At 46.4% G+C, this 25,483-nt stretch overlaps 1 protein-coding gene across 1 annotated transcript; it reads left to right on the forward strand.

Annotated features, from left to right (window-relative positions):
* Positions 1-3,675: 3,675 nt before the first annotated feature.
* Positions 3,676-25,483, forward strand: Rab27a (RAB27A, member RAS oncogene family). The gene is made up of 5 exons (XM_032910811.1): positions 3,676-3,870; positions 9,492-9,577; positions 11,998-12,101; positions 16,165-16,288; positions 24,680-25,483. The coding sequence occupies exons 1-5, from the start codon at positions 3,718-3,720 to the stop codon at positions 24,876-24,878; spliced, it is 666 nt and encodes a 221-aa protein (XP_032766702.1). The 5' UTR covers positions 3,676-3,717; the 3' UTR covers positions 24,879-25,483.

The raw sequence follows: 25,483 nt of genomic DNA on the forward strand, positions 1-25,483 counted from the left end.
GCAGCAGGTGTTCTTAACCAGTAAGCCATCTCTTTTGCCCCTAGGGTTCAAATTTTCTTAACTTAAAAACAAAGCAAACCAAACAAACAAAACATGGCCAGCATGGTGGCACACACCTTTAATCCCAGGAGGCAAAGGAAGGCAGATCTTTGACTTTGAGACTAGCCTGGTTTACACAGCAAATTCTAGCATGGTAAGGGCTATACAGAGAAACCCTGTCTTGAAAAAAACAAAACAAAAAACAGGCAACATCATCAATAAAAATAGTCTGGCCAGGCAATGGTGGCACAGGCTTTTAATTCCAGCACTCAGGAGGCACGTGGATCTGTGAGTTTGAGGCTAGCTTGGTCTACAGAGAGTTCTGGGACAGCCAGGGCTGCACAGAAAAACCCATCTCAATAAATAAATAAATAAATAAATAAATAAATAAATAAATAATAAAAAGAATAAAACAAAAAACCCAATAAACAACCCAGCAAAACTCTGGTTATAAATTAAAAAATAAACTGAAGTATAGGTACATGACTGGCCAGCTTTTCACAAATTAACATAAATAACAAATAAAATCGATTAACAGGGCCTTTGTCACTCCTATTGCAGAACTGGACCCCTTTGCTTCAGTTTGAACCCCCAACCACCCACCTACCCACTTCCAACTGACTGGAGCGTATCTGGCACTGCTTTCAAGCCTTAGCTCCTGTTTCTGTACAGCATGAATCCAGACTCTAGCCTCACGTGGTCCTCATTTGGAGAGCCCATTAATCCAGAGTCCTACATCTGCAAGAAGAAACACAGACAGCCGCCCCACAGTAAAGGGTCACCCTTTATATCCTGCAAACCGAACTGCGAATGTTTGTAGAGGCTCTGCCCTTATCGGCAGGGCCAGTCATGCCTGCAGTATGAGGTCACAGGTCTGCACTGGGGCTGTCTGAAGAAGTTTGCTACAGCAGCTCTAGGGGCTGAGGATTTGGGATTTTTATTAGTCACTAAGTTGAGGTGTTAGGCAGGGGTAGATGAGGTGAGCTTGAAGAAGGAAATCGTTGCCTGTGGTCTACTAATTCCTGCATACAGGAAGCACCTAGTGTTGAGGCCCGAGTAGACCGAGTGTGAGAGAACAGAGCAGCGTGGCGGGCCTCTGATGTGTGCGTGGATGGGCGGACCCCATCTTTCGTGGGCAGGAAGAGGTATCTCTGTGAGTGGGACAGAAGGTCATTGTTCTGATTATCAGAGAGTTTGTTAGCACTTGACATGTAAGTGAGAGTATGCAGGGCTTTCCTGGAGAGGGGTGAGTGTGTGTGTGTGTGTGTGTGTGTGTGTGTGTGTGTGTGTTGGCCTGGAATGCTACATAGACCACTAGACCACTATGTAGGCTGACTTGAACTCAGAAATCTGCCGGCCTCTGCCCCCCAGCCCTGGGATCGGAAACACGTCCTCCCCGCCCCCACAGTTCCCCTCATACGTGGTGAGACTCACTTCTCTTTGGACTGGAATTGTGCGTTGCATCTGTTGAGAAGGTGGAAGCCGATCATGAAGGCTGAGCAAAGGAGAAAAGCATCCATGGATGGGTACTGCTGGGGACGATGACATTTTCTCCTTCGTGGTGGAGTTTGTGCCAGTTGATCATGAAGAATTTTGAGCACTTCCTGTTAGAAACCCAGGAGGAGGTGAATTTAGCTGTGGGTTACGGTTTCTACTCCACTACGGGACCCACTTCCTGAGAGAGTGTGACAGCTAGGCACTCTGACCAATAAGTAGGAAATAATAACAGTATACAGAAGCCATCAGACTGATTTGACCTGTGAGTTATAAGTGTCTTATCTCCTCCCCCTCCTTCCCCTCCTCCCACTCTCCTTCCTCCTCCTCTCCCTCCTCCCCCTCCTCCTTCTCTCCTCCCCCCCTTTCCCCGTCTTCTTCCTCCTCTTTTGGTTTTTCAAGACAGGGTTTCTCTGTGTAGCCCTGACTCCTTGAAGTAACTTTGAAGACCAGACTGGCTTTGAATCCAGAGATCTGGCTGTCTCTGCCTCCCAGTTGCTGAGTTTAAAAGCCTGTGCCACCAGTCTTGGTGTGTGTGTGTGTGCACGTGTGCATATGGAGATCAGAGGTTGTTGCAAGGTGTCTTTCTCCAGCCCTCTGTACCTTATCTTTTGAGACTGGGTATCTCACTCAATCTGGAGCTCACCAGTCCATTAGGCTGGCTGGTCAGATCTGTGTATCCCCACACTGTGTGATTGGGTTAGGGATGTACCTGCCTTTTCACCATGTGGGTGCCAGGGAGTCAGACCTCTGGCCCCCACACTTGCACAGGAAGTGCTTTATGGACTGAGCCATTTCCCATGAACATGAAAATCAATAAAACAAATGAAATTACTTAAAGTCCAAGTGGAAAGAGGGAGAGGCCTGAAAAGTTGACCTGCAGCCACTGAGCTGTGGGAGTTACTACTTATATCCCATCTCATCCGTCCCATCCTTCCCATCCGTCCCATCCGTCCCATCCATTCCGTCTGTCCCATCCTTCCCATCCGTCCCATCCGTCCCATCCGTCCCATCCGTCCCATTTGTCTCTGTTTGCACATTTGCTCCTTGAGCAACATCTCAACTGAGGTTGGCCTCCAACTCAGGCTCCTCCTGTACCCCTTCCAGGCCCTGGGGTCACAGGCCTGTCCCACCGTGTGTTATTCTCCCCTCCTTAGGCTTCTCTTTTCTCATTTACTTTTCTCTTTCCTTTCTCGTATTGGAGACAGTCTCACTATGTAGCCCTGGTTGAGTGAGAACTCACTGTATAGACCAGGTTAGCCCTAAAGTCATGAGCAATCCTCCTGCCTCTGCTTCTAGATTGCTAGGGTTGCCCGTGTGCAACACACACCCATCTGCCCCTTCTTTGGTTCACCTGCAGCTTTTGTTTTATGAGGTCTGCCGTGACTGTGATTAACTGTCCGGCGGACGTTCCCACTTGGCGTTTCCTTCTTTATAGTTCTACAGTTGAGTTTAGGAGATCCAGAGCTACACAGAGAAACCCCACCTCAAAAGACCACCCCACCAAAAAAAAAAAACCCAAACAAACAAACAAACAAACAAACAAACAAACAAACCCCCAAGCCCTAGACTGTTATTTACGTTTCCAAGAGCATCTCTTGGGGACAGCGAACATTTCATTACCTTCACTCATGGACTCTAGAACAGGCTGTTACCCAGGAGCACTTGTGGAAAGCCAGGCTCGGTGGTGCATCCTATCTGTGATCCAAGCACTGGGGAGGTGGAGGGGCAGGAAGATCAGGAGGTCTAGGCCAACCTGAAGTACCTGAGACCTCCCTCAAAAATAAACAGAAACCACCAACACAGACAGATGGACAAAACCCCCAACAAAGCATGCAAACAAATACTTATTGAACAAAATATTGTTACTTTAATAATGGAAAATTCCAATATTTCTTAATTAAAAATTTGTGCGTGCATGTGTGTATGTATGTATGTGTGTATGTGTGTGTGTGCACGTGCGCATGAGTGTATGTGCTTACCTACCACACACACATCAGCAGACAACCTTGGGGATTTCTTTCTACCTTTACATGGGCTCCAGGAATAACTCAGGTTGTCAGCCTTGCATGGCAAATGCTTCATCCACTGAACCATCCTACCAGCTCTAATTATAGTATTTCTGGTGGATTTTACTAACCCTGTTTCTTTGTGCCTTACAGGTGAAGCACAGAGGCCTCCATCATGTCGGATGGAGATTATGATTACCTCATCAAGTTTTTGGCCTTGGGAGACTCTGGAGTGGGGAAGACCAGTGTACTGTACCAGTACACTGATGGGAAGTTCAACTCCAAATTCATCACCACAGTGGGCATTGATTTCAGGGAAAAGAGAGTGGTAAGTTCTGCACCCTTCATAGGAGTCTAATCTGAGTCAACAGATTAACAGGACTAAGAAGCCAAAGGTTGGGGCTGGAGAGATGGCTCAGTGGTTAAGAGCACTGACTGCTCTTCCAGAGGCCCTGAGTTCAATTCCCAGCAAACACATGGTGGCTCACAACCATCTGTAATGGGATCCGATGCCCTCTTCTGGTGTGTCTGAAGACAGCCACAGTGTATTCATATAAAAATAAATAAATTTAAAAAAAAAAAAAAGAGTGGTGCTCCTGGTAGGTCAAGTAAGGCTGAAGCCTTCAGCACGTGTATTCAGTGAGGCAAGCTGCACGGTCCCCAGCTCCTAAGATATTACAATTCAGTCCCTCTAACCCATGATAGGCCCTTTCTACTACCAACCTTATTTTATCACTTTACAGTCTTTCTGTATAGCCCAGGCTAACCTTGAACTCTTGTTCCTCTTGCCTCAGACTCCGCCATTACCCAGAAACCAGAGAATCTGACAGAGACTTACACTCACTGAGAAAGACGAGTGCCCTAAGAGATGCTCATGGTCACATAACTGATAGTCATTATATAGTCAGTTTTCTGTCTCTGGGTTCAACCACACGGAGCCACCAGCATTATACTGTGTGCTGTGTAGTTAAGTCTAGGATGACAGATGTGAGTCACTGGCCCCATGTAGACTTCCTAGCTTCTGTCTGTCTGAGTCTCTGTGTCTCCCTCCCTCCCCCTCTCTCTTTCCTGCTCTCTGGCCAATGTGCAGACCTTCTCTTGGCATGATTCTGAACAATGAAGTTGCAGTAACGTCAACCCACAGTGATTGTGGAAGCATTTGTAAGCCTTGGTGTCACACACTAGGGCTGACTGTGTGCATGTGATTGTTTTTGCTAGTTACCTCTCACCTGGTGACCCAGCTTCTTGTGTGCACGGAGTTCTAAGGGTTGAAGTCAGAGGCCTTGTGCAGGCTGGGTGTTCTGCCATGGAGGGGTAACTCCAGCTCTTCCCTTTGGTCTGAAGCAAATTTGTTGACATGTAATTGTCAACAAGTAAAACCCATCCATTTAAAGTGTAGAATTGAGCAGATTTTTTTTTCTGGCATATCCATGGCAGCCTATTCATGTGACGTCATCATCACAGCTAACTGCTTGCATACTTAATTGTTGATTTATTTAGGTTTCAGATTAACTTATTTTTGTTTTATGTGTATACGTATTTGCCTGCATGCAAGCATGATATATATGTGTACCACATACATACGTGCTTGGAACTTACAGAGGCCAGAAGAAGGTATCACATTCCTTGGACCTGGAGTAATAAAGGGTTGTGAGCCAACGCCACGGATACTGGAAACCGAACCTAGGTCCTCTACAGGAGCAACCAATGCTCTTAACCACTGAGGCACTCTCCAGCTCGACTCATCTAGTTTTTGGAAACAGGGCCTCATCCAGCATAGGCTACTTTGAACTGATCCCCTGGCTCACCTCCCGCGTCCTGGGTTATAAGCATGTGCCACCAGCAACTGTTTATAGTTTTATAAATGCTTTTTTTTTTTTTTTTTTTTTTTTTTCGGAGCTGGGGACCGAACCCAGGGCCTTGCGCTTCCTAGGCAAGCGCTCTAACCACTGAGCTAAATCCCCAACCCCCAATGCTTTTTCTTTTGAGACAAGGTCTTACCATGTAGCTCTGGCTGGCCTGTAACTTGGCTGTGTAGAAGATCTAAAAAGATCTTCACTGCCATGCCCAGCATAAACAGTTTTTAAATATTTATTTATTTATTATTATATGAGAACACTATAGCTGTCCTCACACACACCAGAAGAGGGCATCAGATCTCATTACAGATGGTTGTGTGCCACCATGTGATTGCTAGGATTTGAACTCAGGACCTCTGGAAGAGCACTCAGTGCTCTTAACCACTGAGCCATCTCTCCAGCCCACATAAACATTTTTATCATCACAAAAATAAACCCCAATAACACCATTGCTTATCTTTCCTCCTTTCAACTACTGTGAAAATCCCTAGAGTTGCCTAGTTGTATCTGTTGTATACAAGGCCTTTTGTGCCTGTCTTAGACTTAGCATGTCTGAAGGTTCATCTATATTGTAGCAAGTATCAGGCAGAATCAATTTTAAGATGCTTATTTTGTTTTTATCATGTTTATGTGAGAATGGGGTGGGTTGGGGTACCTGCAGAGGCCAGAAGGCATTACAATGGTTACAACATGAGCTGCCTGTTGTGGGTGTTGGGAACTGAACTCAGGTCCTTTCTAAAAAGAGGCAGAGTGCTCTTAAGCACTGAGCCTTCTCTCTAACCCTTGTATGCATCAATTTACAGCAGAATAATATTCTACTGTGCTAATATACTGACCAAGCCACCTCAGTGAGTCAACAGGTTCTCCAGGGCAAGAGTGACTATTAAAAAGAAAAAGACATCACAGGAGGAAATATGGAGACAAAGAGTGGAACAGAGACTGAGAGAAAGGCCATCCAGAGACTATATACAGACAACAAACCCAGACAATATTGCGGAAAGCCAAGAAGTGCATGCTTATAGGAACCTGATATAACTGTCTCCTGAGAGGCTCTACCAGAGCCTGACAAATACAGAGGCTCACAGTCAACCATTGAACTGAGAATGGGGTCCCCAATGAAGTTAAAGGACTGAAGGAGCTGAAGGGGTTTGCAACCCTATAAGAACAACAATAACAACCAATCAGATCCCCCCAGAACTCCCCAGGACTAAATTACCACCTAAGAGTACATAGGGATGGACCTATAGCTCCAGCTGCATATGTAGCAGAGGATGGCCTTGTTGGGCATCAGTGGGAGGAGAGGCCCTTGGTCCTGTCAAGACTCAATGCCCCAGTGTAAGGGAATGTCAGGGCAGGGAGGTGGGAGAGTATGGGTGGGTGGGTGGGTGAGGGAGCACCCTCATAGAAGCAGGGGGAGGGGGGATAGTGGGTTTCTGGAGGAAAAACCAGGAAGGGGATAACGTTTAAAATGTAAATTAAAAGAAAGAAAGAAAAAGACAATTAGACAACACTGTACTATGACCCCAGCCAGTTCTGAGGCTGAGGCAAATTTATTTTTTCCCAATCTGCTTTTATACTATTTTAATTGCATGAAAGTAATAAGGTCAGTTCTAGATTAAGGAACAAACAAGACAATAAACACAAATAGTCAAGGGGACAAGCAAGGTAATAAACAAAGTCCCATGATCACTGTTCCTAAGGACTTATCAGGATGACCAAGATACCTGAGCCTACCTCCCTGTCCTAGCCCAAAGTTGTATTCTTGCCTGACGATTACTTCTTTGTTTTAGCCCAAAATCAGATTCCTGCCTGAGCTAACTTCCCTGTCCTGGCCCAACGTCAAATTCCTGCCAAGTGACCCCAAAAGCTCTCCACAACATGTCAAATTTATCTGTTCAGTGCTGATGGAGATTTTCACTGCTTCTTTTTTAGCTATGTTGATACTTCTGTAACTATTCAGTTTTCCTGTGGCATAGATTTCATCATTTTCATTATTTTATTTTTAGGAAACAAAGACAGAGTTTATTATGAAAAGGTTTGGATATAGATGTAAGCACAGGCACTAGGAAGGAGAAAAGATTCGTGCTGAGGAAAAGGACTTAGAGACACAGGGAGAAGGAACCACTCTTTAGAGTCTTAACAGTAAGTGGCCATACATGACTGGTGGCTTCTGAAGTCACACTGTTTCAAGGGCTTTTGGGAAAAAAAACTCCTATTTTTCCTCTTAGTAAGAAACCAGTGGGTAGTTCCCAAGGTACACTGGTCAGGATTACAGGCTGATATACAAAACCACAGGCCACAAGGGTTGAAGGAATCCTTACTCTATGAGGTCACAAGGAACTTAAGACCTAAGTTTTGACCACGAAAAAGTCCATCATCTTGTTTGTGAAGTTCTCCAGAAGCTATGGGTTTATCACGGGAAGGAGTGAGGCTAACCTCTGGGGTCATATATGCTGAGGCCTTAAGCATGGTTTCTTGCTGTTTTGACATTATTAGCAATATTTGCATGTGAAGGAAATATTTTCTCCATGCAGCAAATCTTATTAATGATTGGATTTTTTTGTTTGTTTGTTTTTCAAGACAGGGTTTCTCTGTGTAGCCCTGGTTGTCCTGGAGCTCACTCTGTAGACCAGGCTGGCCTGCAACTCACAGAGATTCACCTACCTCTGCCTCCAAGTGCTGGGATTAAAGGCGGATACCACCACTACCAGGCTATTTTGTTTTTAAGTTTATTTTGGGGGGACAATGCTAGAGATGAGACATTTATTAGCTGCCCCTGGAAGCCAGCTGTGTCTGTTAAGTCACTATAGGGACTGCTGTTGACAGAGTTGCCAGGTCTGGGATTTTCCCATGAACAAGCTCTGGGTTAGGACAAGCCTGGGATAGAGTGCTCTTGGAAGGTTTGGACAAGTCTCCAAAACTGCTCTGCAGTGGCTGCCTGGCTGAGGTTCTCTAGGCTGCCATGGTGGTACATTTGCTGTTTGTTTTGTGTGGTATGTGGTGCCTGGGGTCAGATCTGGAGCCTCACACATAATAAGGCAGTGCTGCCCCACTGAACTACTGAGGCACACCTCCAGCCTCAATCTTCAGCTTTCTCTCCCCCTTCCTTCCTTCCTTCCTTCCTTCCTTCCTTCCTTCCTTCCTTCCTTCCTTCCTTCCTTCCTCCCTCTTTCTTTCTTCTCTCCCTCTTTTCTCTCTTCTTTCTGTTCTCTCTCTCCTCTCTTTCTCTCTTTTCTCTCTTCTCTCTCTTTCTGTTCTCTGTCTTCTCTCTCCTCTGTCTTTCCTCTCTCTTCTCTCTCTACTCTTTTCTCTTCTCTTTTCTCCTCTCTTTTCTCTCCTCTCTCTCTTTTCTCTTTTCTCTCTTCTCTCTCTCTTTCTGTTCTCTCTGCTCTCTCCTTTCTCTTTCCTCTCTCTTTTCTCTCTTCTCTCTCTTTCTGTTCTCTCTGCTCTCTCCTTTCTCTTTCCTCTCTCTTTTCTCTCTTCTCTCTCTCTTTCTGTTCTCTCTGCTCTCTCCTCTCTCTTTTCTCTTTTCTCTCTGTTCTCTCTGCTCTCTTCCCTTTCTCTCCCCCTTCCTTTCTTCTCTCTCTCCTCTCTCTCCTCCCTCTTTTCTCCTCTTTTCTCTCCTCTCTCTCCTCTCTCTCTCTCTCTCTCTCTCTCTCTCTCTCTCTCTCTCTCTCTCTCCCTCTCCCCTCCCCTCCTCTCCTCTCCTCTCCTCCTCTCTCTATACATTGTTCTTGGCTGGCCTCAAATTGTTTGATATATAGCTGGGAGTGACCTCTTTATCTTCTGTGTCCCACCTCCCAAGTGCTGGGATTGCAGGCACGCATCACCATGCCTGCTTTTCTGGTGCTGGGAATGGAACCTGGAACTTCGTGGCTGCTCGGCAAGACTGCAACTGAACTACACCCCAAGCTAGGCCTTACTAGGAGGTCCTACGTGCAGTCATTGCACCAGCCTAAAGCTGGTCGTATCAGGGACTCAATTCTCTTGAGAAGTCTAAATGCTTTGGGGTTTTGTGATGAATAGAAAGTCAAGAAGGGCCCACTGGCCCCGGAATCTCCCTAGGTTTATCTTTGCTTTGCTGTTTCAGGTGTACAGAGCGAATGGACCGGATGGAACTGTGGGCCGAGGCCAGAGGATTCACCTGCAGTTATGGGACACGGCGGGGCAGGAGAGGTATGTCTCCTCAGTCTCCTCAGTCTACCCACACTGACCTGGGCAGGCAGAGGCAGCCAGCTGGCTCCTCTGCACCTGGTAAGACGAGCCGCCAGACCAGGGTGTTGGCAGCCTGAGGTGATGGTGACAGGCGTATTTTCTCCAAGGTCAAAGGAGATGTAACTCTTCTTAAAATTAACCCTTCGTACTTGGGACTCATCCTTCTTTCTCCCGTTTCAGGCTTTAGGCTTCTCCCCATTGACTTCGGCTGTCTGTTCCACCTGTAAGGGAGTCCCAAGGCTGCTTGCTTTGTTCTTATCTGTTGCTGAGGCCTGGTGGAACATCTGGTTGGGGTGAAGTAATCTGGTCAGAGGTTACTTGACTAAAATAAATCACATGACATTCTGGTGCAAGGTTGCTTTCAGTTAGCCACAGCCTCTGATTTCTCTCACAGTCTCCTGGAAGGGTGTGTGTGTGTGTGTGTGTGTGTGTGTGTGTGTGTGTGTGCGCGCATATGTGTGTCTGTGGTGTGTTCTCCTGTGGGTATGCATGTACATGTGTGATGTGGGGGCCGAAGGTTGACATTAGCACTCTCCGTGATTGCTCTCCACCTTACTCATTGAAGCAGGGTCTCTCACCCCAGCCCGGTGCTCTCCAGCCACCCCAGCCCGGTGCTCACACGCACAGCCAGTCCAGCTCACCCCAGCCCGGTGCTCACACGCACAGCCAGTCCAGCTCACCCCAGCCCGGTGCTCACATGCACAGCCACTCCAGCTCAGCCACCAGCCCACTGCTCACACGCCACAGCTCACCCCAGTCCAGCTCACACGCACAGCCAGTCCAGCTCACCCCAGCCCACTCCAGCTCACCCCAGCCCACTGCTCACACACACAGCCAGTCCAGCTCACCCCAGCCCACTGCTCACACGCAGCCAGTCCAGCTCACCCCAGCCCACTGCTCACACACATAGCCAGTCCAGTTCTGTAGCTTGTTCTGAGGATCCAGTCTCAGCCTCCTGGGTGCCATTGTTATAGGTGATCTGCTATGCCTACCTGATAGTCATGTGAGTTCCGGGAATCCAAGCTCTGTTCTTGGCTTGTATGGGAAGCACTTTAACCACCAAACTATCTCCCAGCCTTCTTTTAATAAGAAAAAAAAAAAAAAAAAAAAAAAAAAAAGGGGTGGGGGGGGATTTGGCTCCCAGGGGTTTTTAAAAAAGGGGGCAAAAAAAAAAATAAAAAAAAAAAAATCCCCAAAAAAAAAAAAAAAAAAAAAAAAAAAAAAAAAAAAAAAATAAAAAAAAAAAAAAAAAAGAGAAAAACCATAGAAATCTCCAGGTATATATAAAATCAAAGAGGAGATTTAACTGAACCTGTGTCCCTTACTCAGTTCCAATCATTCCCATGTTGTAACCATTCTCATTTCACATCTCCCCTTAACCCCAATAGGATTCTCCTTCCTCCCTCCCAAATTACCTGGAGGGCAGAGTTTAGATCATGCCACCCATAGCTATTTTGGAACGTATCTGTGAACAGTAAAGACTTTTTGTAAGAGCATTGGACACAGTAATTGAGGAAAACCTATTTCTGACTAGCTGGTTATTGTTTGGCATTTCCACAGAAATGGAGCCTGCCTGCCAGTTTCAGACTGGACGTTTAGGCAAAGTGAGAAGGAAAGAGAGAAGAGAAGGGACCGCAGGTAAAGCCTGTGGAGGTAGAATACCAGGAAAGGTTGGCCCAACACTGCTCCCACCGTAGGGGTAATGAAATGGTTGTCAGAGAGACCCAGAGCCGGAAGTGAGACCTACTGACTTGTAGAAGAAGACACATGCCTGACACTGTTGGTTTTGGCTCAGTGAACTCAGAGTTGTCCAAGGATTTCCTGGCTGAGGTCAAGATCTCCTGTACAGCTAGCTCAGTCTTCCATACAACTCAAGAGTGGGGCCACGACTTAGTTGTTAAGTTTCAAACCAGAGACAAGCAGCTGGGGCGCCTATTTAACATATCAAGGGGGACCTGGCCTCCAGGTTCTCCCAGAGTCCCTTAGTCCCTGCCTATTACAAGGTATGGCTGGCATACCCCACCCTCTACCCTGAACTCTCCAGCCCAGGAGCTGGGCTGCCCTTCTCTCAGAAGCTCTTCCTGTACAATCCCGACACCGTGGTTACCCACTCCTCTTTAGCTCCTCCTTCTGCACCTTTGGCCACCCAGCTGTTGTACTTGGTCGCTCTCTCCTCCACCTCCCCCTCTCCCCACATGGTTCAGGGTCATGACCATTCTGGGCTCTGTCAGATATATCTGCTGCTGGCTATGCTCTTCCACACGTCCATAACAAGCGTCCTCCTCCACCACGCTTGGAGCAGTGATGTCCTTTCCCTTCCCTTTTATTTATTTATTTATGCTTCATTCACTAGTGACCAGCTGTCTGTTTTCCTGCCCTAGGTTTCGTAGCCTGACCACGGCATTCTTCAGGGACGCCATGGGTTTCCTGCTTCTGTTCGACCTGACAAACGAGCAAAGTTTCCTCAATGTCCGAAACTGGATAAGTACGTGTGCTTTCCCCAGCCCTGCCCTGCTCCCGGGACTTGTTCTGCACTGCCATGTTGTGGCATGTCCATGTGATGTGTGTTCTGCTAGAAGCAGCTCAGTGCCAAGGCTGCTAAGAATAAACCCTTCAGCTTAGGGCCTCAGATCACTGACATCCTTTGCTCCCTGGAGCTACCTTCTCTCTGCTGGGGATGAGAAGAGCCTATGGGTGAGCCAGCCCAGTGCTGGAGCCTGAACAGAGAGCTGAGTCCTTTGGCCCACATGATTAGAACTGGCTCACCATCTAGCTGACTTCCTGTCCCACTACCACCCGGCCAGGTTAATTTTTTTTAAAACCTGTAGAGAAAGAGCTTCCATGAAGTTTTCCATGATAATCTTAGCCAGACTATCTCCCTCTTGCTGAAGACTGTTGTTTTATTTTATTGTTTGAACACATATTTGAGCCTCACTGCGCCTCATCTTGGGGTACAGTTGTTTAGGTGTCTAGGTACATTCTTCTTTAGAGAAAAATTTCAGATAACTGATCGATTAATCACCAATTACTTTATAATTTTCATGCCCAAGTTTAGAGATGAGAATAATGATACCATTCAGGTATGGCGCACACCTTTACTCCCAGCACTTGGGAGGCTGAGGCAGGTGGATGGTTCTCTGAGTTTGAGGCCAGCCTGGTCTATAGAGGGAGCTCCAGGACACCCAGGGCAATACAGAAATGTTGTCTGGACATCTCTCCCTCTCCAGAGAGAGAGAGAGAGAGAGAGAGAGACAGAGAGACAGACAGACAGACAGACAGACACAGAGAGAGAGACAGAGAGAGACAGAGACAGAGAGACAGACACAGACACAGACACAGACACAGACACACAGACAGAGACACACACAGAGAGAGTCTTAGGGTTTTATTGCTGTGAACAGACACCATGACCAATGTAAGTTTTATAAAGGACAACATTTAATTGGGAATGGCTTACAGGTTCAGAGGTTCAGTCCATTATCATCAAGGCAGGAACATGGCAGCATCGTAGCATCCAGGCAGGCATGGTGCAGGAGGAGCTGAGTTCTACATCTTACCTGAAGGAAGCCAGGAACAGACTGAGCATCCTCAGGTAGCAAGGAGGAGGGTCTCCAAGCCCACCCCAGTGACACACTTCCTCCAACAAGGCCACACCTTCTAATAGTGCCACTCCCTGGGCCAAGCATATGTAAACCATCAGAGAGAGAGAGAGAGAGAGACAATAACATCTCTTAAACTCACCAACACAGATACTATGAACTGTTACTAATTCTTACAGAGTCTTAAACGTTCTTTGGCTTATTAACTGATTGCTCATATGCATCTGAGTCTCCTGGGGGAGCGGTTCCTGGTCAGTAGCTGTTGGATAAAACCTAGAATTTGTACTTCTGATAAGTTCTCAGGGGTAGCTGAGGCTGCTAGCCCATACCCCTTACCCAGAGAGTCACCGAATCAGTGAATCTTCACTTTGACTCTGGGAAGTAAGTACTATCGTGTTCATTTGTAGATCAGGATGCTAAGATGGTCACATAACTTGACCCTCAGGACGAGGGCAGGGATGGCTGAGGAGAGCACATAGCCAGCAACATCAAGTTTTCAACACTAGGAGATGTTTGTAAGCATGACAGTGGACTTTGGAGGTGCTCGGAGGGCACAGAAGGGACCCGTAGAGGAGAGGATGGAGCAGATCTTGAAGGAACTTGTGACTGGGCATTAAAGAGTGTAGGATCTGCACATTAACAACGTAGGTTAGAGGAGGTCTGGCTTGTACAGGAAACGGGCACAGTTAGATCTTGCCTGGGCAGGTCTTGTGACCCAAGTTGTCTCCTAAAAGCAAAGAACAATATCCTGAAATTCATGCCTGTGTTATTTAAGGCTGAGGAGACTTCCTCCTCCTTCACCTTCTCTTGATAAGATATGTATGACCTGCCTTTGTGAGGAGGAACTGAAGTGTCAACACTCCTGGCTGAAGTCATGTGCTCTGAGACCACTGATTGCAAAACTTCAGATGCTTCAGTTTCTGCCATGTGAGGGAAAAGAAGTTGGGTTTTATGTCCCTTCTCTGGAATTTGGGACTATTTAGTACCCTGGAGCTCTTTTTGGTTCCTTTTAAAAGAGTTTTCTTTTTTATGTTTTTAAAATCTTGTGTCTGTGTGGGTATGTGCATGTGAGCACAGGGGCCCTATGAGGCCAGGGTAGCTGCTGGGGGCGAGTCACTTAGGTGAATGGTGGGAACAGAAAAAGGGTCCTCTGGAGGAGTATGTGCTCTTGACCACTGAGCCATCTCGCTAGTCACTTTTGCTTTTTAGTTCAGACTAGCTAGAGGGTTATAGGTGAATGTTTCCGAAGGTTACAGAATATAAATTTTGGTGCCCTGTTTCCCCTGGTCTTGGTGACACTCATTTACTCTTTATTCTATGTCTTGTTTCATCATCAAACCACAGTTTGTGTTTGTTTGTATAAGACAAGGTCTTACTCTGAAGTCCAGGCTATCTCTGAACTCAGAGCTTCTCGATTACTGAGATTATAGGCATGCACCACCACACCCTGCTGCTGCTGCTGCTGCTGCTGCTTCTTCTTCTTCTTCTTCTTCTTCTTCTTCTTCTTCTTCTTCTTCTTCTTCTTCTTCTTCTTCTTCTTCTTCTTCTTCTTCTTCTTCTTCTTCTTCTTCTTCTTCCTTCTTCTTCCTTCTTCTTCCTTCTTCCTTCTTCTTCTCCTTCTCCTTCTTCCTCTTCCTCTTCTTCTTCTCCTCTTCCTCCTCTTCCTCCTCCTCCTCTTCTTCCCCCTTCTCTTCCCCCTCCTCCTCTTCCTCCTTCCTCTTCCTCTTTTTAACTTTTTATTGATTCTTTGTGAGTTTCACCTCATATACCCCAATCCCACTCATCTCCCCTTCCCTTCACATATCTGCCCTCTGCCCTTGCAACCTCCCCAGCATAAGAAATTAAAAAGCAAAACAAAGAATTAGAAAACATCTCATTGGGTTGGGGATTTAGCTCAGTGGTAGAGCGCTTGCCTAGGAAGCGCAAGGCCCTGGGTTCGGTCCCCAGCTCCGGAAAAAAAAAAAAGGAACCAAAAAAAAAAAAAAAGAAAACATCTCATTGAGCTGGAGGGATGGCTCAGTGGTTAAGAGCACTGACTGCTCTTCCAGAGGTCCTGAGTTCAATTCCCAGCAACCACATGGTGACTCACAACCATCTGTAATGGGATGTGATGTCCTCTTCTGATGTGCAAATGTTCATTGCAATGAGTCATTGGTCTGGCTGGAGGTCTATGGCTTCTGCTAAACCATCAATACTGGATCCCCAGTGGGATTCCTCTCAGATATCCTGATGTTGTCCTGTGTCAGGGAGATCCTGCAGCTTTGGATCAGCAGAACCAGCCCTTTCATGAGCTCAAGCAGTTCATGAAAGGTAGATTTTGGGGTGGGCTAACTCAAAGCCCTGAATCTGGGCCTGGCACACCCAGCTTCTTAATTGTTTCAAATAGACTGATCCTGCCTTAGGATGATTAAAAAAAAAATAGGAAAAGCCTAGGAAAATGAAAGGACCAGAGTCAGCACAGGATACACCAAGACTAGTTCTCAGAACAAAGGAGGTTGATTAGTCCCAGAGGGATGAAAAGGAACAAGGGAGAGGGGAGAAATGGGGTAAGGGAGAAGGGCAGGGGTATTTGCTTCAGAGGACAAAGCACTGCCTCTGGATAAAGCAGAGGCAGATGTGGCCATAGGCAAATGGCAGTTTCTAAAAGGGAAGGGGGGAACCCTGTGTTAGGATGAGTTGGTGTCTTCTGATTGTACATGTTAATTAGGTGAGTCAAAAGGAGCTTTTGAATCCTGGACTTCAATACTTTGATAGCTGGACCTCATGTGCCAGCCTCAGGAGGAGGAAGTAGCCAAACAGGGGACTAGACCTAGGCAGCCAGCTTTAGGACTGTGATCTATGGTTCAGCAAGGCAGAGGGAAAGTATCCTATCAGCTCTCTACCTCTGTATACTCACTTTCTGTTGGTCACGTGCTTATATTATGACTTATGGTCTTTCCCATGCCTTAGGCCAGCTACAGATGCACGCGTACTGCGAAAACCCAGATATAGTGCTCTGCGGAAATAAGAGTGACCTAGAAGACCAGAGAGCTGTGAAAGAGGAGGAAGCCAGGGAACTCGCAGAGAAGTATGGGTGAGTATCCTATAGTTGGGTCCAGAGGAAACGGAAACATTAGCAAGCAAGCATCTGAAAAGAGATTGCCTGGAGAGAAGGATTAGTGGTTAAGAGCACTGGCTGTTATTTAGGCAGTGGTAGAGCGCTTTGCCTAGCAAGCAAGGCCCTCAGTCCCCAGCTCCAAAAAAAAAGGAAAAAAAAAAAAAAAAAAAAAAGGCAGGTATTTGGGGTTGGGATTTAGCTCAGTGGTAGAGCGCTTTAGAAAACTCAAGGCCCTGGGTCAGTCCCCAGCTCCAAAAAAAAAAAAAAAAAAAAAAAAAGAAAAAAAAAAAAAAAAAAAAAAGCACTGGCTGCTCTTCCAGAGGTCCTGAGGTCAATTCCCAGCAACCACATGGTGACTCACAACCATCTGTAATGGGGTCTGATGCCCTCTTCTGGTGTGTCTGAAAACAGCTACAGTGTACTCATATAAATAAAAATTAAAAAAAAAAAAAAAAAAGAGAGCGAGAGAAAGCGCTCAGCCTTCTGAGAGGTGTCAGACCCCTCAGATTTCACACGAGCATCACAGCAGGAGTTATAGAACAAACATGGGGGATAGTGGTGTCCTCTGCTGACTCTGTCCTCTCTTGGAGCTCCTTGGAATTTGTAGGAATACATCCTTGAATGCAGATGTAGGGCCTTCTGTCCAATATACAAACAGAAGACTGGTTTGGTTTGGTTTTTCCAGACAAGGCTTCACCGTATGGCCCTGGCTGTCCTGGAACTTGCTCTGTAGACCAGGCTGGCCTTGAACTCACAGATCTTTCTTCCTCCACCTCTCCTGGGTTAGAATTAAAAGGTGTGTGTTGCCACCACCTGGCTAACAAAAGACTCATAGAATAAGGAAATCCTCTGTGTTTGGCAAGGAAATTTCAAAACCACTTTACCGTTGCAGAGTTCCGGCTATTGAGGTGGCCTTTTTGGGTATCACAGAGCAGGCACTGACTTTGCCAGGAGGAAGTGAAGCTGCCCCCTTGCTTTAAGCTGGGTTTGAGGGGAGGGCCAGAAAATGCTGTCTTTCTTCTCAAGCTCTAAAAGTGGGTCCATGGAGGCACCTCAGGGCTTGCATGTGGAAGGGGTAGGTGACAGTGATGGTCCCCTCACTTTACTTCCATCTCGAGCTCTTAGAAATTCGTGGGAGCTTTGTACAGTGGCTAGAGTATGGGCCTGGACTCTGTGGCTTGGTCATGTGGAGTGTTAGCAGTTAAGTTTCAGTTAGACGCTTGTATATGAAGACATCCTGGCCTGGGAACATTATGGCACAGTTGGCAGAGTGCTTAACATGCAAGCTGGAGTACCTGAGTCTGATGCCCATCCCCCCGCCCCCAACTCTAGAACCCCTGTTTAAAGCTTAGCGGTGGCACAGGCCTTTAATCCCAGTACTCAGGAGACTGAGGCAGGTGGATTGTTTTGAGTCTGAGGCCAGTTTGGTCTACATAGCAAGACCCTATCTTACAAAACAAAACAAAAACAAGTTGAGTGTGTTAGCTCTCATTTAATCTCAGAGCAAGGAGGCAGAAGCAGGTCACTAGTTGGTAAATTCCGGGCCAGTGAGAAACCTATCAAAATAAAACCAAGGTGGATTGTTGCCACTCACGGTTAACCTCTGCCTCCACTAACACATGCACAGGTGCGCATATGAACACGCAAGCCTGTGCGAGGGCACTCATCTGTTGCAGAGATCTGACTTTATGCCACGGTAGTTATGTAGTCTCCAAAGATCTCTCTCTGTGTCCAATGCTGAATCTTGGGGTTCACAGGTTAGGCTGTCAGGAAAGGAAGCTGACTGCAAACTGTGGGGTTGGGTATTGAGGGGCAAGTAGGATTTACATCCGTGTCCTGACACTGCCCACAGCCGTTGCCTCTGACCTTAGTGGTGTGGGCATCCTGCATGAGCCAGGCCCTTATCTTAGCGTTAATCACACACCTGGCTTAGCAGTCTCGAGTGCTAAGAGAGGCGAGGGCGGTGGGACAGGTGCAAGTCTGGTTGCTAGGCTGTGCCAAGATGAGTCAGCATGTCAGAGCAGACGTGTGAGAAATCTTTAAAGGGTAATGCCTCACTTCCCCCGCGCCTTTCCTGTGGCCCACCGAGAGCAGAAAGCAAATTCTGGGAAATGCTCAGTCAGGCTACAGGAGCACCCGGTGCCTTTAACAGCTTCCCATGTGAATTTCCAATGCAGCAGTCATGACGGACCCACTTGGGAGATTCTGAGCTAGAGGCCGGCAGACCTAGACCCCAGGCAGTTCTGGTATGGCCCATCCCCTTTGAGAGGCTCTCAAAGTGTGGAAAGGAAACAGAGGGGCCAAACACTACAAGTCAGGCTGAAGTGATGAAAGGGATGCTGTTTTGCAAGGAGAAAGGAGGAAGTCAGCCATGAGGCAATAGGGGCCATAGTTATTGCCCTGCTTTTGGGAAGTGAATGTAAAAGCAGGTCAGTGAGAGAAGTCTTTCCACAAGGATGTCTCAAGCACCTGGAGAGTGAGTGGAAGGACCAACCTGGCCACTCTGGGCCTTCCTCAGATCTTGCTTTATTACTGCATGTTGGGTCTCGGGATTCTGTAGTCTGCCCAGCACCAGAGAGTCTGGTGTTGCTTCCTGTTGTACCAAGGTCTGAGCCATGCGGGCGGGGACCGTCTTCCCTGTGTCCAGCACACACTTGTCATGGAATAGGTCACAAAGATGGGCTGAGTTGAGTGCTAATGAGAAGAGGTTTTATTGATGAGGATAAAGGAAATGCCAGGAGAAGAGAGGACAGGAATGGAAGCCGTCCATGCTCCTTCAGTCACAGAAGATAACCGGAGCTGGTAATAAGTCCCTTTGCCTCTTTTATTCCGAATGGAGAAAGCCAAGAAAACTGTGAATGGGGTTAAAGGACAACTGAATGTACTTGTGTGCTGTGCACACAATCGGCCACAGATCTGAGAGGAGGACTCGGCCCCCCCTGCTGGTTGCCGATGAGGGAAGGTACTCAAAGTTTCTGCACTGAAAGCCCAGTTGAAAACCTTTATTCACTATGTTGGTGATAGATACGTCAGCACAGATGCCGTTTTGGGTTTCAGAGGCCTGAACTTGGCAGTGCTCTGTGCTAACTCTGAACTAGGGAACATGGTTGGAATTTGATCTCTGAGCGTTTGATCCCTTGTAAACTTGACATCCTTGCTTGTGTTGGGGAAGGAATTAATGGGGGCTGGAGTAATGGCTCCATGTATAGGAGCAAAGGATCAGGGTTCAATTCCCAGCACCTATTATTCGGTAGCTTACAGCTGTCCCTAACTCCAGATCCAGGGGCTCCAATATGCCCTCTTCTGACAAAAGGCACACACATGAGACAACTATATACATGCAGGCAAAACTCTCACACACATAAAAATAATAAACTTTAAAAAGTAAGAAATTAACGTGTTACTGTGCATACTTCTTGAAACAACGTGAGTAAGCTACAACCAAACGCACAAGACTGATTCCTGGAAGCCTCTGTAACTCAGTAGAGAATCCAGATTTCCTTTGCCACAGTCCTCCAGGTTCAAGTGGTCATCACACAGCCCTTTCCTGGGAGCACTCAACATCCAGCAAGACTCGCTTGAGTTCTGGATCCACGTGTAAGCCAAACATCTAGACACATTGATAAAACTCTCATTGTCTTTCTAACAACTTCTGCAGTGCTGGGGGCTGACCTCAAGGCCTTGCACATGCCAGGCAAATGCTAGTGAACATATGAATATATGTGTGTGCATATATATATTATAATATATATTATAAATATATTATATTATATTTACATAATATATAATATATTATAATATATATATACATATATATCATTCCTGCACTGGATTAAAAAGTATTTAACTATGTGTAGTTGTCTGTGTGTGTACCACAGATATCAGAGGCATCATGTCTCTCGAGGCAGAGTTACAGACAGTTGTGAGTGCCTGATATGGGTGCTGGGAACCGAACATGGATCCTCTGCAAGGACAGTAGGCACCCTTAACCTCTCAGCCATCTCTTAATCTCTGGCAACTCGGTGTTCAGTTTCCAGTTTTGTCAATAAGTAAATAATAGAGGTCATCCGTGGAGGGTCATGCCCTGTGGGTACCTGGTGGACGGGTGTAAAGCTGACAGTCCCTTGCATTGATTTGAAACCAACTGTTTTAAAACATTTTGTTTACTTGATTTTTTTTTATTTTTATAAGATTTATTTACTTTATTTGTATGCGAGTACAATGTAGCTGTCATCAGACCCACCAGAAGAGGGCATCAGATCTCATTACAGATGGCTGTGAGCCACCCTGTGGTTGCTGGGATTTGAACTCATTTCCTCTGGAAGAGCAGCCAGTGCTCTTAATAGCTGAGCCATCTCTCCAGCCCAACACTGTACAGTTATTAAGCAATGGTTAATGTTTTTTGTTTTTAAATTGTGATGAATCTATCTGTCCCGGAACTCCCTCTGTAGACTAGGCTTCACAAACTCACAGAGATCTGTCTGCCCCTGCCTCCTGAATGATGGCATTAAAAAGATGTGTGCCATCACCTCCCAGCCTATTAAAGACACATCAAGGGCTGGAGAGATGCTGAGCGGTTAAGAGTACCGACTGCTCTCCCAGAGGTCCTGAGTTCAATTCCCAGCAACCCCGGTAGCTCACAACCATCTGTAATGGGATCTGATGCCCTCTACCTGGTGTGTCTGAAGACAGCTACAGTGTACTTATATATAATAAATAAATCTTTTAAAAAAACACATCCCTGGGTTTGGTCCCCAGCTCCGAAAAAAAGAAAAACACATCAAAATATTCTTTTGTCTCCAGGAACTCCCAAGTAACTGTTAAGTGGCCGTTTGTAGGTGGATATAACTATCAACCAACCATTTTTCATACTGCTAGCAAGAGCTCTTCCTGGCAGTGCTGTTTTATCGCCATCTTGTGGACAAAAAGGGCAGTGTCAGTTTTCTATGGTGAAAGTACAGATCCTTTTTTTTTTTCTTCTTCTTTTTTTCAGAGCTGGGGACCGAACCCAGGGCTTTGCGGTTGCTAGGCAAGCGCTCTACCACTGAGCTAAATCCCCAACCCCATACAGATCCTTTTGAATTTAAGTCTAGATACCTAAACTTGTTTTCAGATACGTTTTTGGAAAAGAAAACACAAGCGCAAGGCATGCCTTTAATCCCAGCACTCGGGAGGCAGAAGCAGGAGGATCTCTTGAGTTCTTGAGGCCAGCCAGGTGAAGTTCCAGGATAGCCAGGGCCATACAGAGAAACCGTGTCTTGAAACAAAACACAGAAGAAACTACTACTCAATGTGCAGAAATGGTGCCTCTGGCATGCTGGGATTGCAGGTGTGCACCACCATATCCACAAGGAATACTGCTACTGAGAAAAGTCTCTCTCAAGTCTGACGGTGTTAAGTGTTGTACCTGTGTTGATGTCAGCCCCTTAATACCATGACCTCATGCCTACTGCTCCTCCTTTTCACAGATAAGGAGAAGGCTTCAGAGCTATGTTGGGAGCACTGTACTCGCTCTACAACCTAGAATACTTGTGCTTTCTGACTGTCCGGGAATTCACTAATGTAGACCAGGCTGGCCTGGAATTAACAGAGGTGGGACTCTGTGGCCAATCCAGAATCTTAGTTTGTCATTGCTTTTGGTTTTGAAGCAAGGTCTTGCTAAATAGTTATGTAGTCCAGTCCAGCCTGGCACTTTCGATACCCCAACCCCAGCTTCCCAAGTGCATGTAACAGAAACAAAAACCAAAAGTGTAACATAGTAAGCTGGGGGCTGGAGAGATGGCTCAGCGGTTAAGAACACTGACTGCTCTTCCACAGGTCCTGAGTTTTAATTCCCAGGAACCACATGGTGGCTCACAACCATCTGTAATGGGACCTGATGCCCTCTTCTGGTGTGTCTGAGGACAGCGACCGTGAACTCACACACATAAAATAAATAAATCTTTAAAAATAACATAGTAAGATGGGAGTGGTGGTACACATCTGCAGTCTGAATACTGGATAGTCTGAAGCAGGAGGACTGTGAGTTTGAGGCTAGCCTGGACTACATGGAAAATCCAAGATCCATTTGAGTTACCTAGTTAAATTGTGCCTCAAAACACAAAAGGTTGTGGGTGTTGCTCACTGGGGATCCAAGAGGGCATTTCCTACTTGAACAGGGTCTATAGGATGTATGAGAACATATATGGGAATGGAGAACACAAGTGTACCATTTATTAGCAGAATGACCCCTTTGGGTGTGTGTGTGTAAGCATATTTAAATGCAGTACCATTTTTTGGGGGGGGGGGCGGAGTTCCTGGTATAATACAATCTCCAGTGAATGGGGAAGCATAACTGTATCAAATTCAAAGTATATGTTACTTCTTCCAGGAAGATGGGTTTAGAGATAGGCTACATGTACTAGCTTAAGGGCCTAGGGGAAGAGCTGGATGTCTCCATCAAATGGATAGTGAAGAAGTCCTAGGGTCTATAAAGTACCTGTATTCTATTGACTGGGAAACAAAACTAAAAATTAAGGTCTTTGGAGGAGGTGGGTAGGAGTTGGGTGAGTTCTGGCTCTGCAGAGAGCAAAGGCCATCAGGTCCTTAACAGCATCCACTTTTGACTGTCTGGGTGGGAAACAGGTGGTACATCTTTTCCTTTGAAAAGAAGCTCCTGGGTTCTTAACGTTCCTAGTTTCCTAGTGATCTATAGATGCAAGAACCTTTGTGTTCCCTGAGTGAAAAGAAAAGGAAAGGACATGACTGCTCCCAGGCATGGTGGAGGAAAAAGTTCATTATAGACATGTGAGAGGGCAGAGGTTGGGGCATCTGGGAGAGTCCAGAGTGGTCATGACCCTGAACCATGTGGGGGGAGGGGAGGGGGAGAGGCTCAAAGTGAGTCTTAAACTGCTGGGAGACACCCCCCACCAAGTGAGACACAAGAATAGAGTTCGCTGCAAACACAAGAGGTTTATTTCCCCAGCGTGTCGGGGTAAACCCTCAATCAGCCCCTTGTGGCGAGTGACTAGAAGGCGACCTTGAATGGTTATAACAAGCAGTTTTTATACTTTTTAGGGGTACAGACTACATCAGCAAGGTTACAGTTTAAACTTATTGACTAAGCATATTGACCTTTGAATCTATTGGCCAGCAAGCATATGACACGCATTCAAACTCTATCTGGGACCAGAGGTTCAGGTGACTATGTCAGTACATTCTGTGGTTTTTCAAGAATGTCCCTGCTCCTCCTGAGAACCGTGGGTAGAGAAAGGAACTTGGCCTAGCCTTGACCCGAGGTGAGAAGCTGGTACTTGGCCTAATTTGATCTGAGGTGGTGGGTGTAAGGCTAGCAAAAGCCCCTAGGGTCCTCCACAGGACCCCCATAACCTTCCTACTTTCTACCAGGCCAAGCTTCTTAATATCTCTTATACTTCAGTAAGAACTAGTGTCCTTCAAGAGGAACCAAGTATAGCCGCCAGGAGGCCGAAGGTACCAGGAGACAGAGAGGTGGGAAACCAAAAATGTCTGGGTTATCTAAGGAAGAGCTGCTGGGGGAAGGGCAGACCAGATGTTGGGCTCAGGGTAGAGGGTGGTGTATGCCAGCCACATAGGAAGGGACTGAGGGATGCTAGAAGAATCTAGAGGCCAGGTATGCTTGTGTGTGTGTGTGTAGGGGGGGTTGTTGAAACTTAACACTCCCAACACCAGAGAAATTAGGGCATATAATTAAAGCCCTCTCCCCCCACGCTCCCATTCTCCCCTCCTCTTGCACCTTTCTTTCTTTCCTTTCTTTCTTTCTTTCTTTCTTTCTTTCTTTCTTTCTTTCTTTCTTTCTTCTTTCTTTTTTTGAGACAGGGTCTAATGTAGCCCAGGCTTTCCTCAAATTTGTTGTGTTGTGCGGCTGCCTTTAAACTTACGATCCTGCCTCTACCCCCCACACTAGGATTGCGGGTGTGCAGCGCTATACCTGGCCCTGCATTTTCTTAAGGAGACATTGGCTCTCTGTGGTAGCTATTGGTGGTTGCCTAGTGCAAACGCCAGCCCACGCAGACTGATTGCCAATTGCGATGATGTCATTCCTTTAAGCCTAATTAGGCATTTGCTTTAGGTACTGGCCAATGATATCATTTTGAAAAATGAAATATGAAGGAATGATTTTGAGAGGCACACACACTGGAATAGAAGTCATTTTTTCCTTGTAATTTGGCACATTGAATTATAACTGAAACACTGTCTGTCGCCTCTCTGGGCACTACTGAAGTCACTCTGCTGGTCATGTATATTTATCCTCAGATTCTCTAGATTGTAAATGGCCCAAAAATTATGAAGGGCAAAGGTCACTGTCTTTCTCTCCACACTGTTACCCCAGTGGTTTCTCTCTTCCAGAATCCCCTATTTTGAAACCAGCGCTGCCAATGGGACAAACATAAGCCAAGCAATTGAGATGCTCCTGGACCTGATCATGAAGCGGATGGAGCGGTGTGTGGACAAGTCCTGGATTCCAGAGGGGGTGGTGCGGTCCAATGGCCATACTTCTACAGATCAACTCAGCGAGGAGAAGGAGAAGGGGTTATGCGGCTGTTGAGACACCAAGTGAGCATGGCGGCGGCAATGGTGGCAGTGGTGGCAGCAGCGCCTGGCCCCTGCCTGCCAAATCCTCTGTAGAGACCAAGCCAGCATCACGTGCCAAGTGCTGCTCCTCATCTCCAGTAGAACTGACTCAACATCCAATTGTAACTCATTGCAACTTCATATGATTTAGTCCATGAATTGGGGGAACTATTTCACAGAGCCAAAAGTGTCTTAGAGAAAAAAAAAAAAAAAAAAAAAGCCCATGGCCTCGGGTCATTCAGGGATCCAAGATTTCAGCCATGGAAGATTTCGTGTCATGTAGAATGCTGATGGTCCCGTCGCCTGCCTTAACAGCCAACTGCCTCAACACAGCCCTAGAGTCTCACTGAAGACGTTAAGATGTTTGGGCAATGAAAAGCTAGCATGGTCTAGAGAATCCAGAGTTCAGAATCCTTACCGTAGAATATCACTCTCACGTGAATGTTAATAAGTGTGTACCATGGATCAATGTCTTTCAGCATTACCTTAAACTTAGCCTTCCCTCTGACATGAACGTAAACAGATGGCGGCCATATCTGTAGGCTCTGAGTAGACTGGATTGACTCACTGTGAGTTTGG

This window comes from Rattus rattus, chromosome 8, assembly GCF_011064425.1.
Source record: "Rattus rattus isolate New Zealand chromosome 8, Rrattus_CSIRO_v1, whole genome shotgun sequence".
NCBI lineage: Eukaryota > Metazoa > Chordata > Mammalia > Rodentia > Muridae > Rattus > Rattus rattus.

Coding starts and splice junctions, on each gene's coding strand:
- Rab27a (XM_032910811.1), top strand. CDS start 3,718: ATGTCGGATGGAGATTATGATTACCTCATCAAGTTTTTGGCCTTGGGA. Junction 9,578..11,997: donor GACACGGCGGGGCAGGAGAG/GTATGTCTCCTC, acceptor TTCCTGCCCTAG/GTTTCGTAGCCTGACCACGG. Junction 16,289..24,679: donor GAACTCGCAGAGAAGTATGG/GTGAGTATCCTA, acceptor TCTCTCTTCCAG/AATCCCCTATTTTGAAACCA.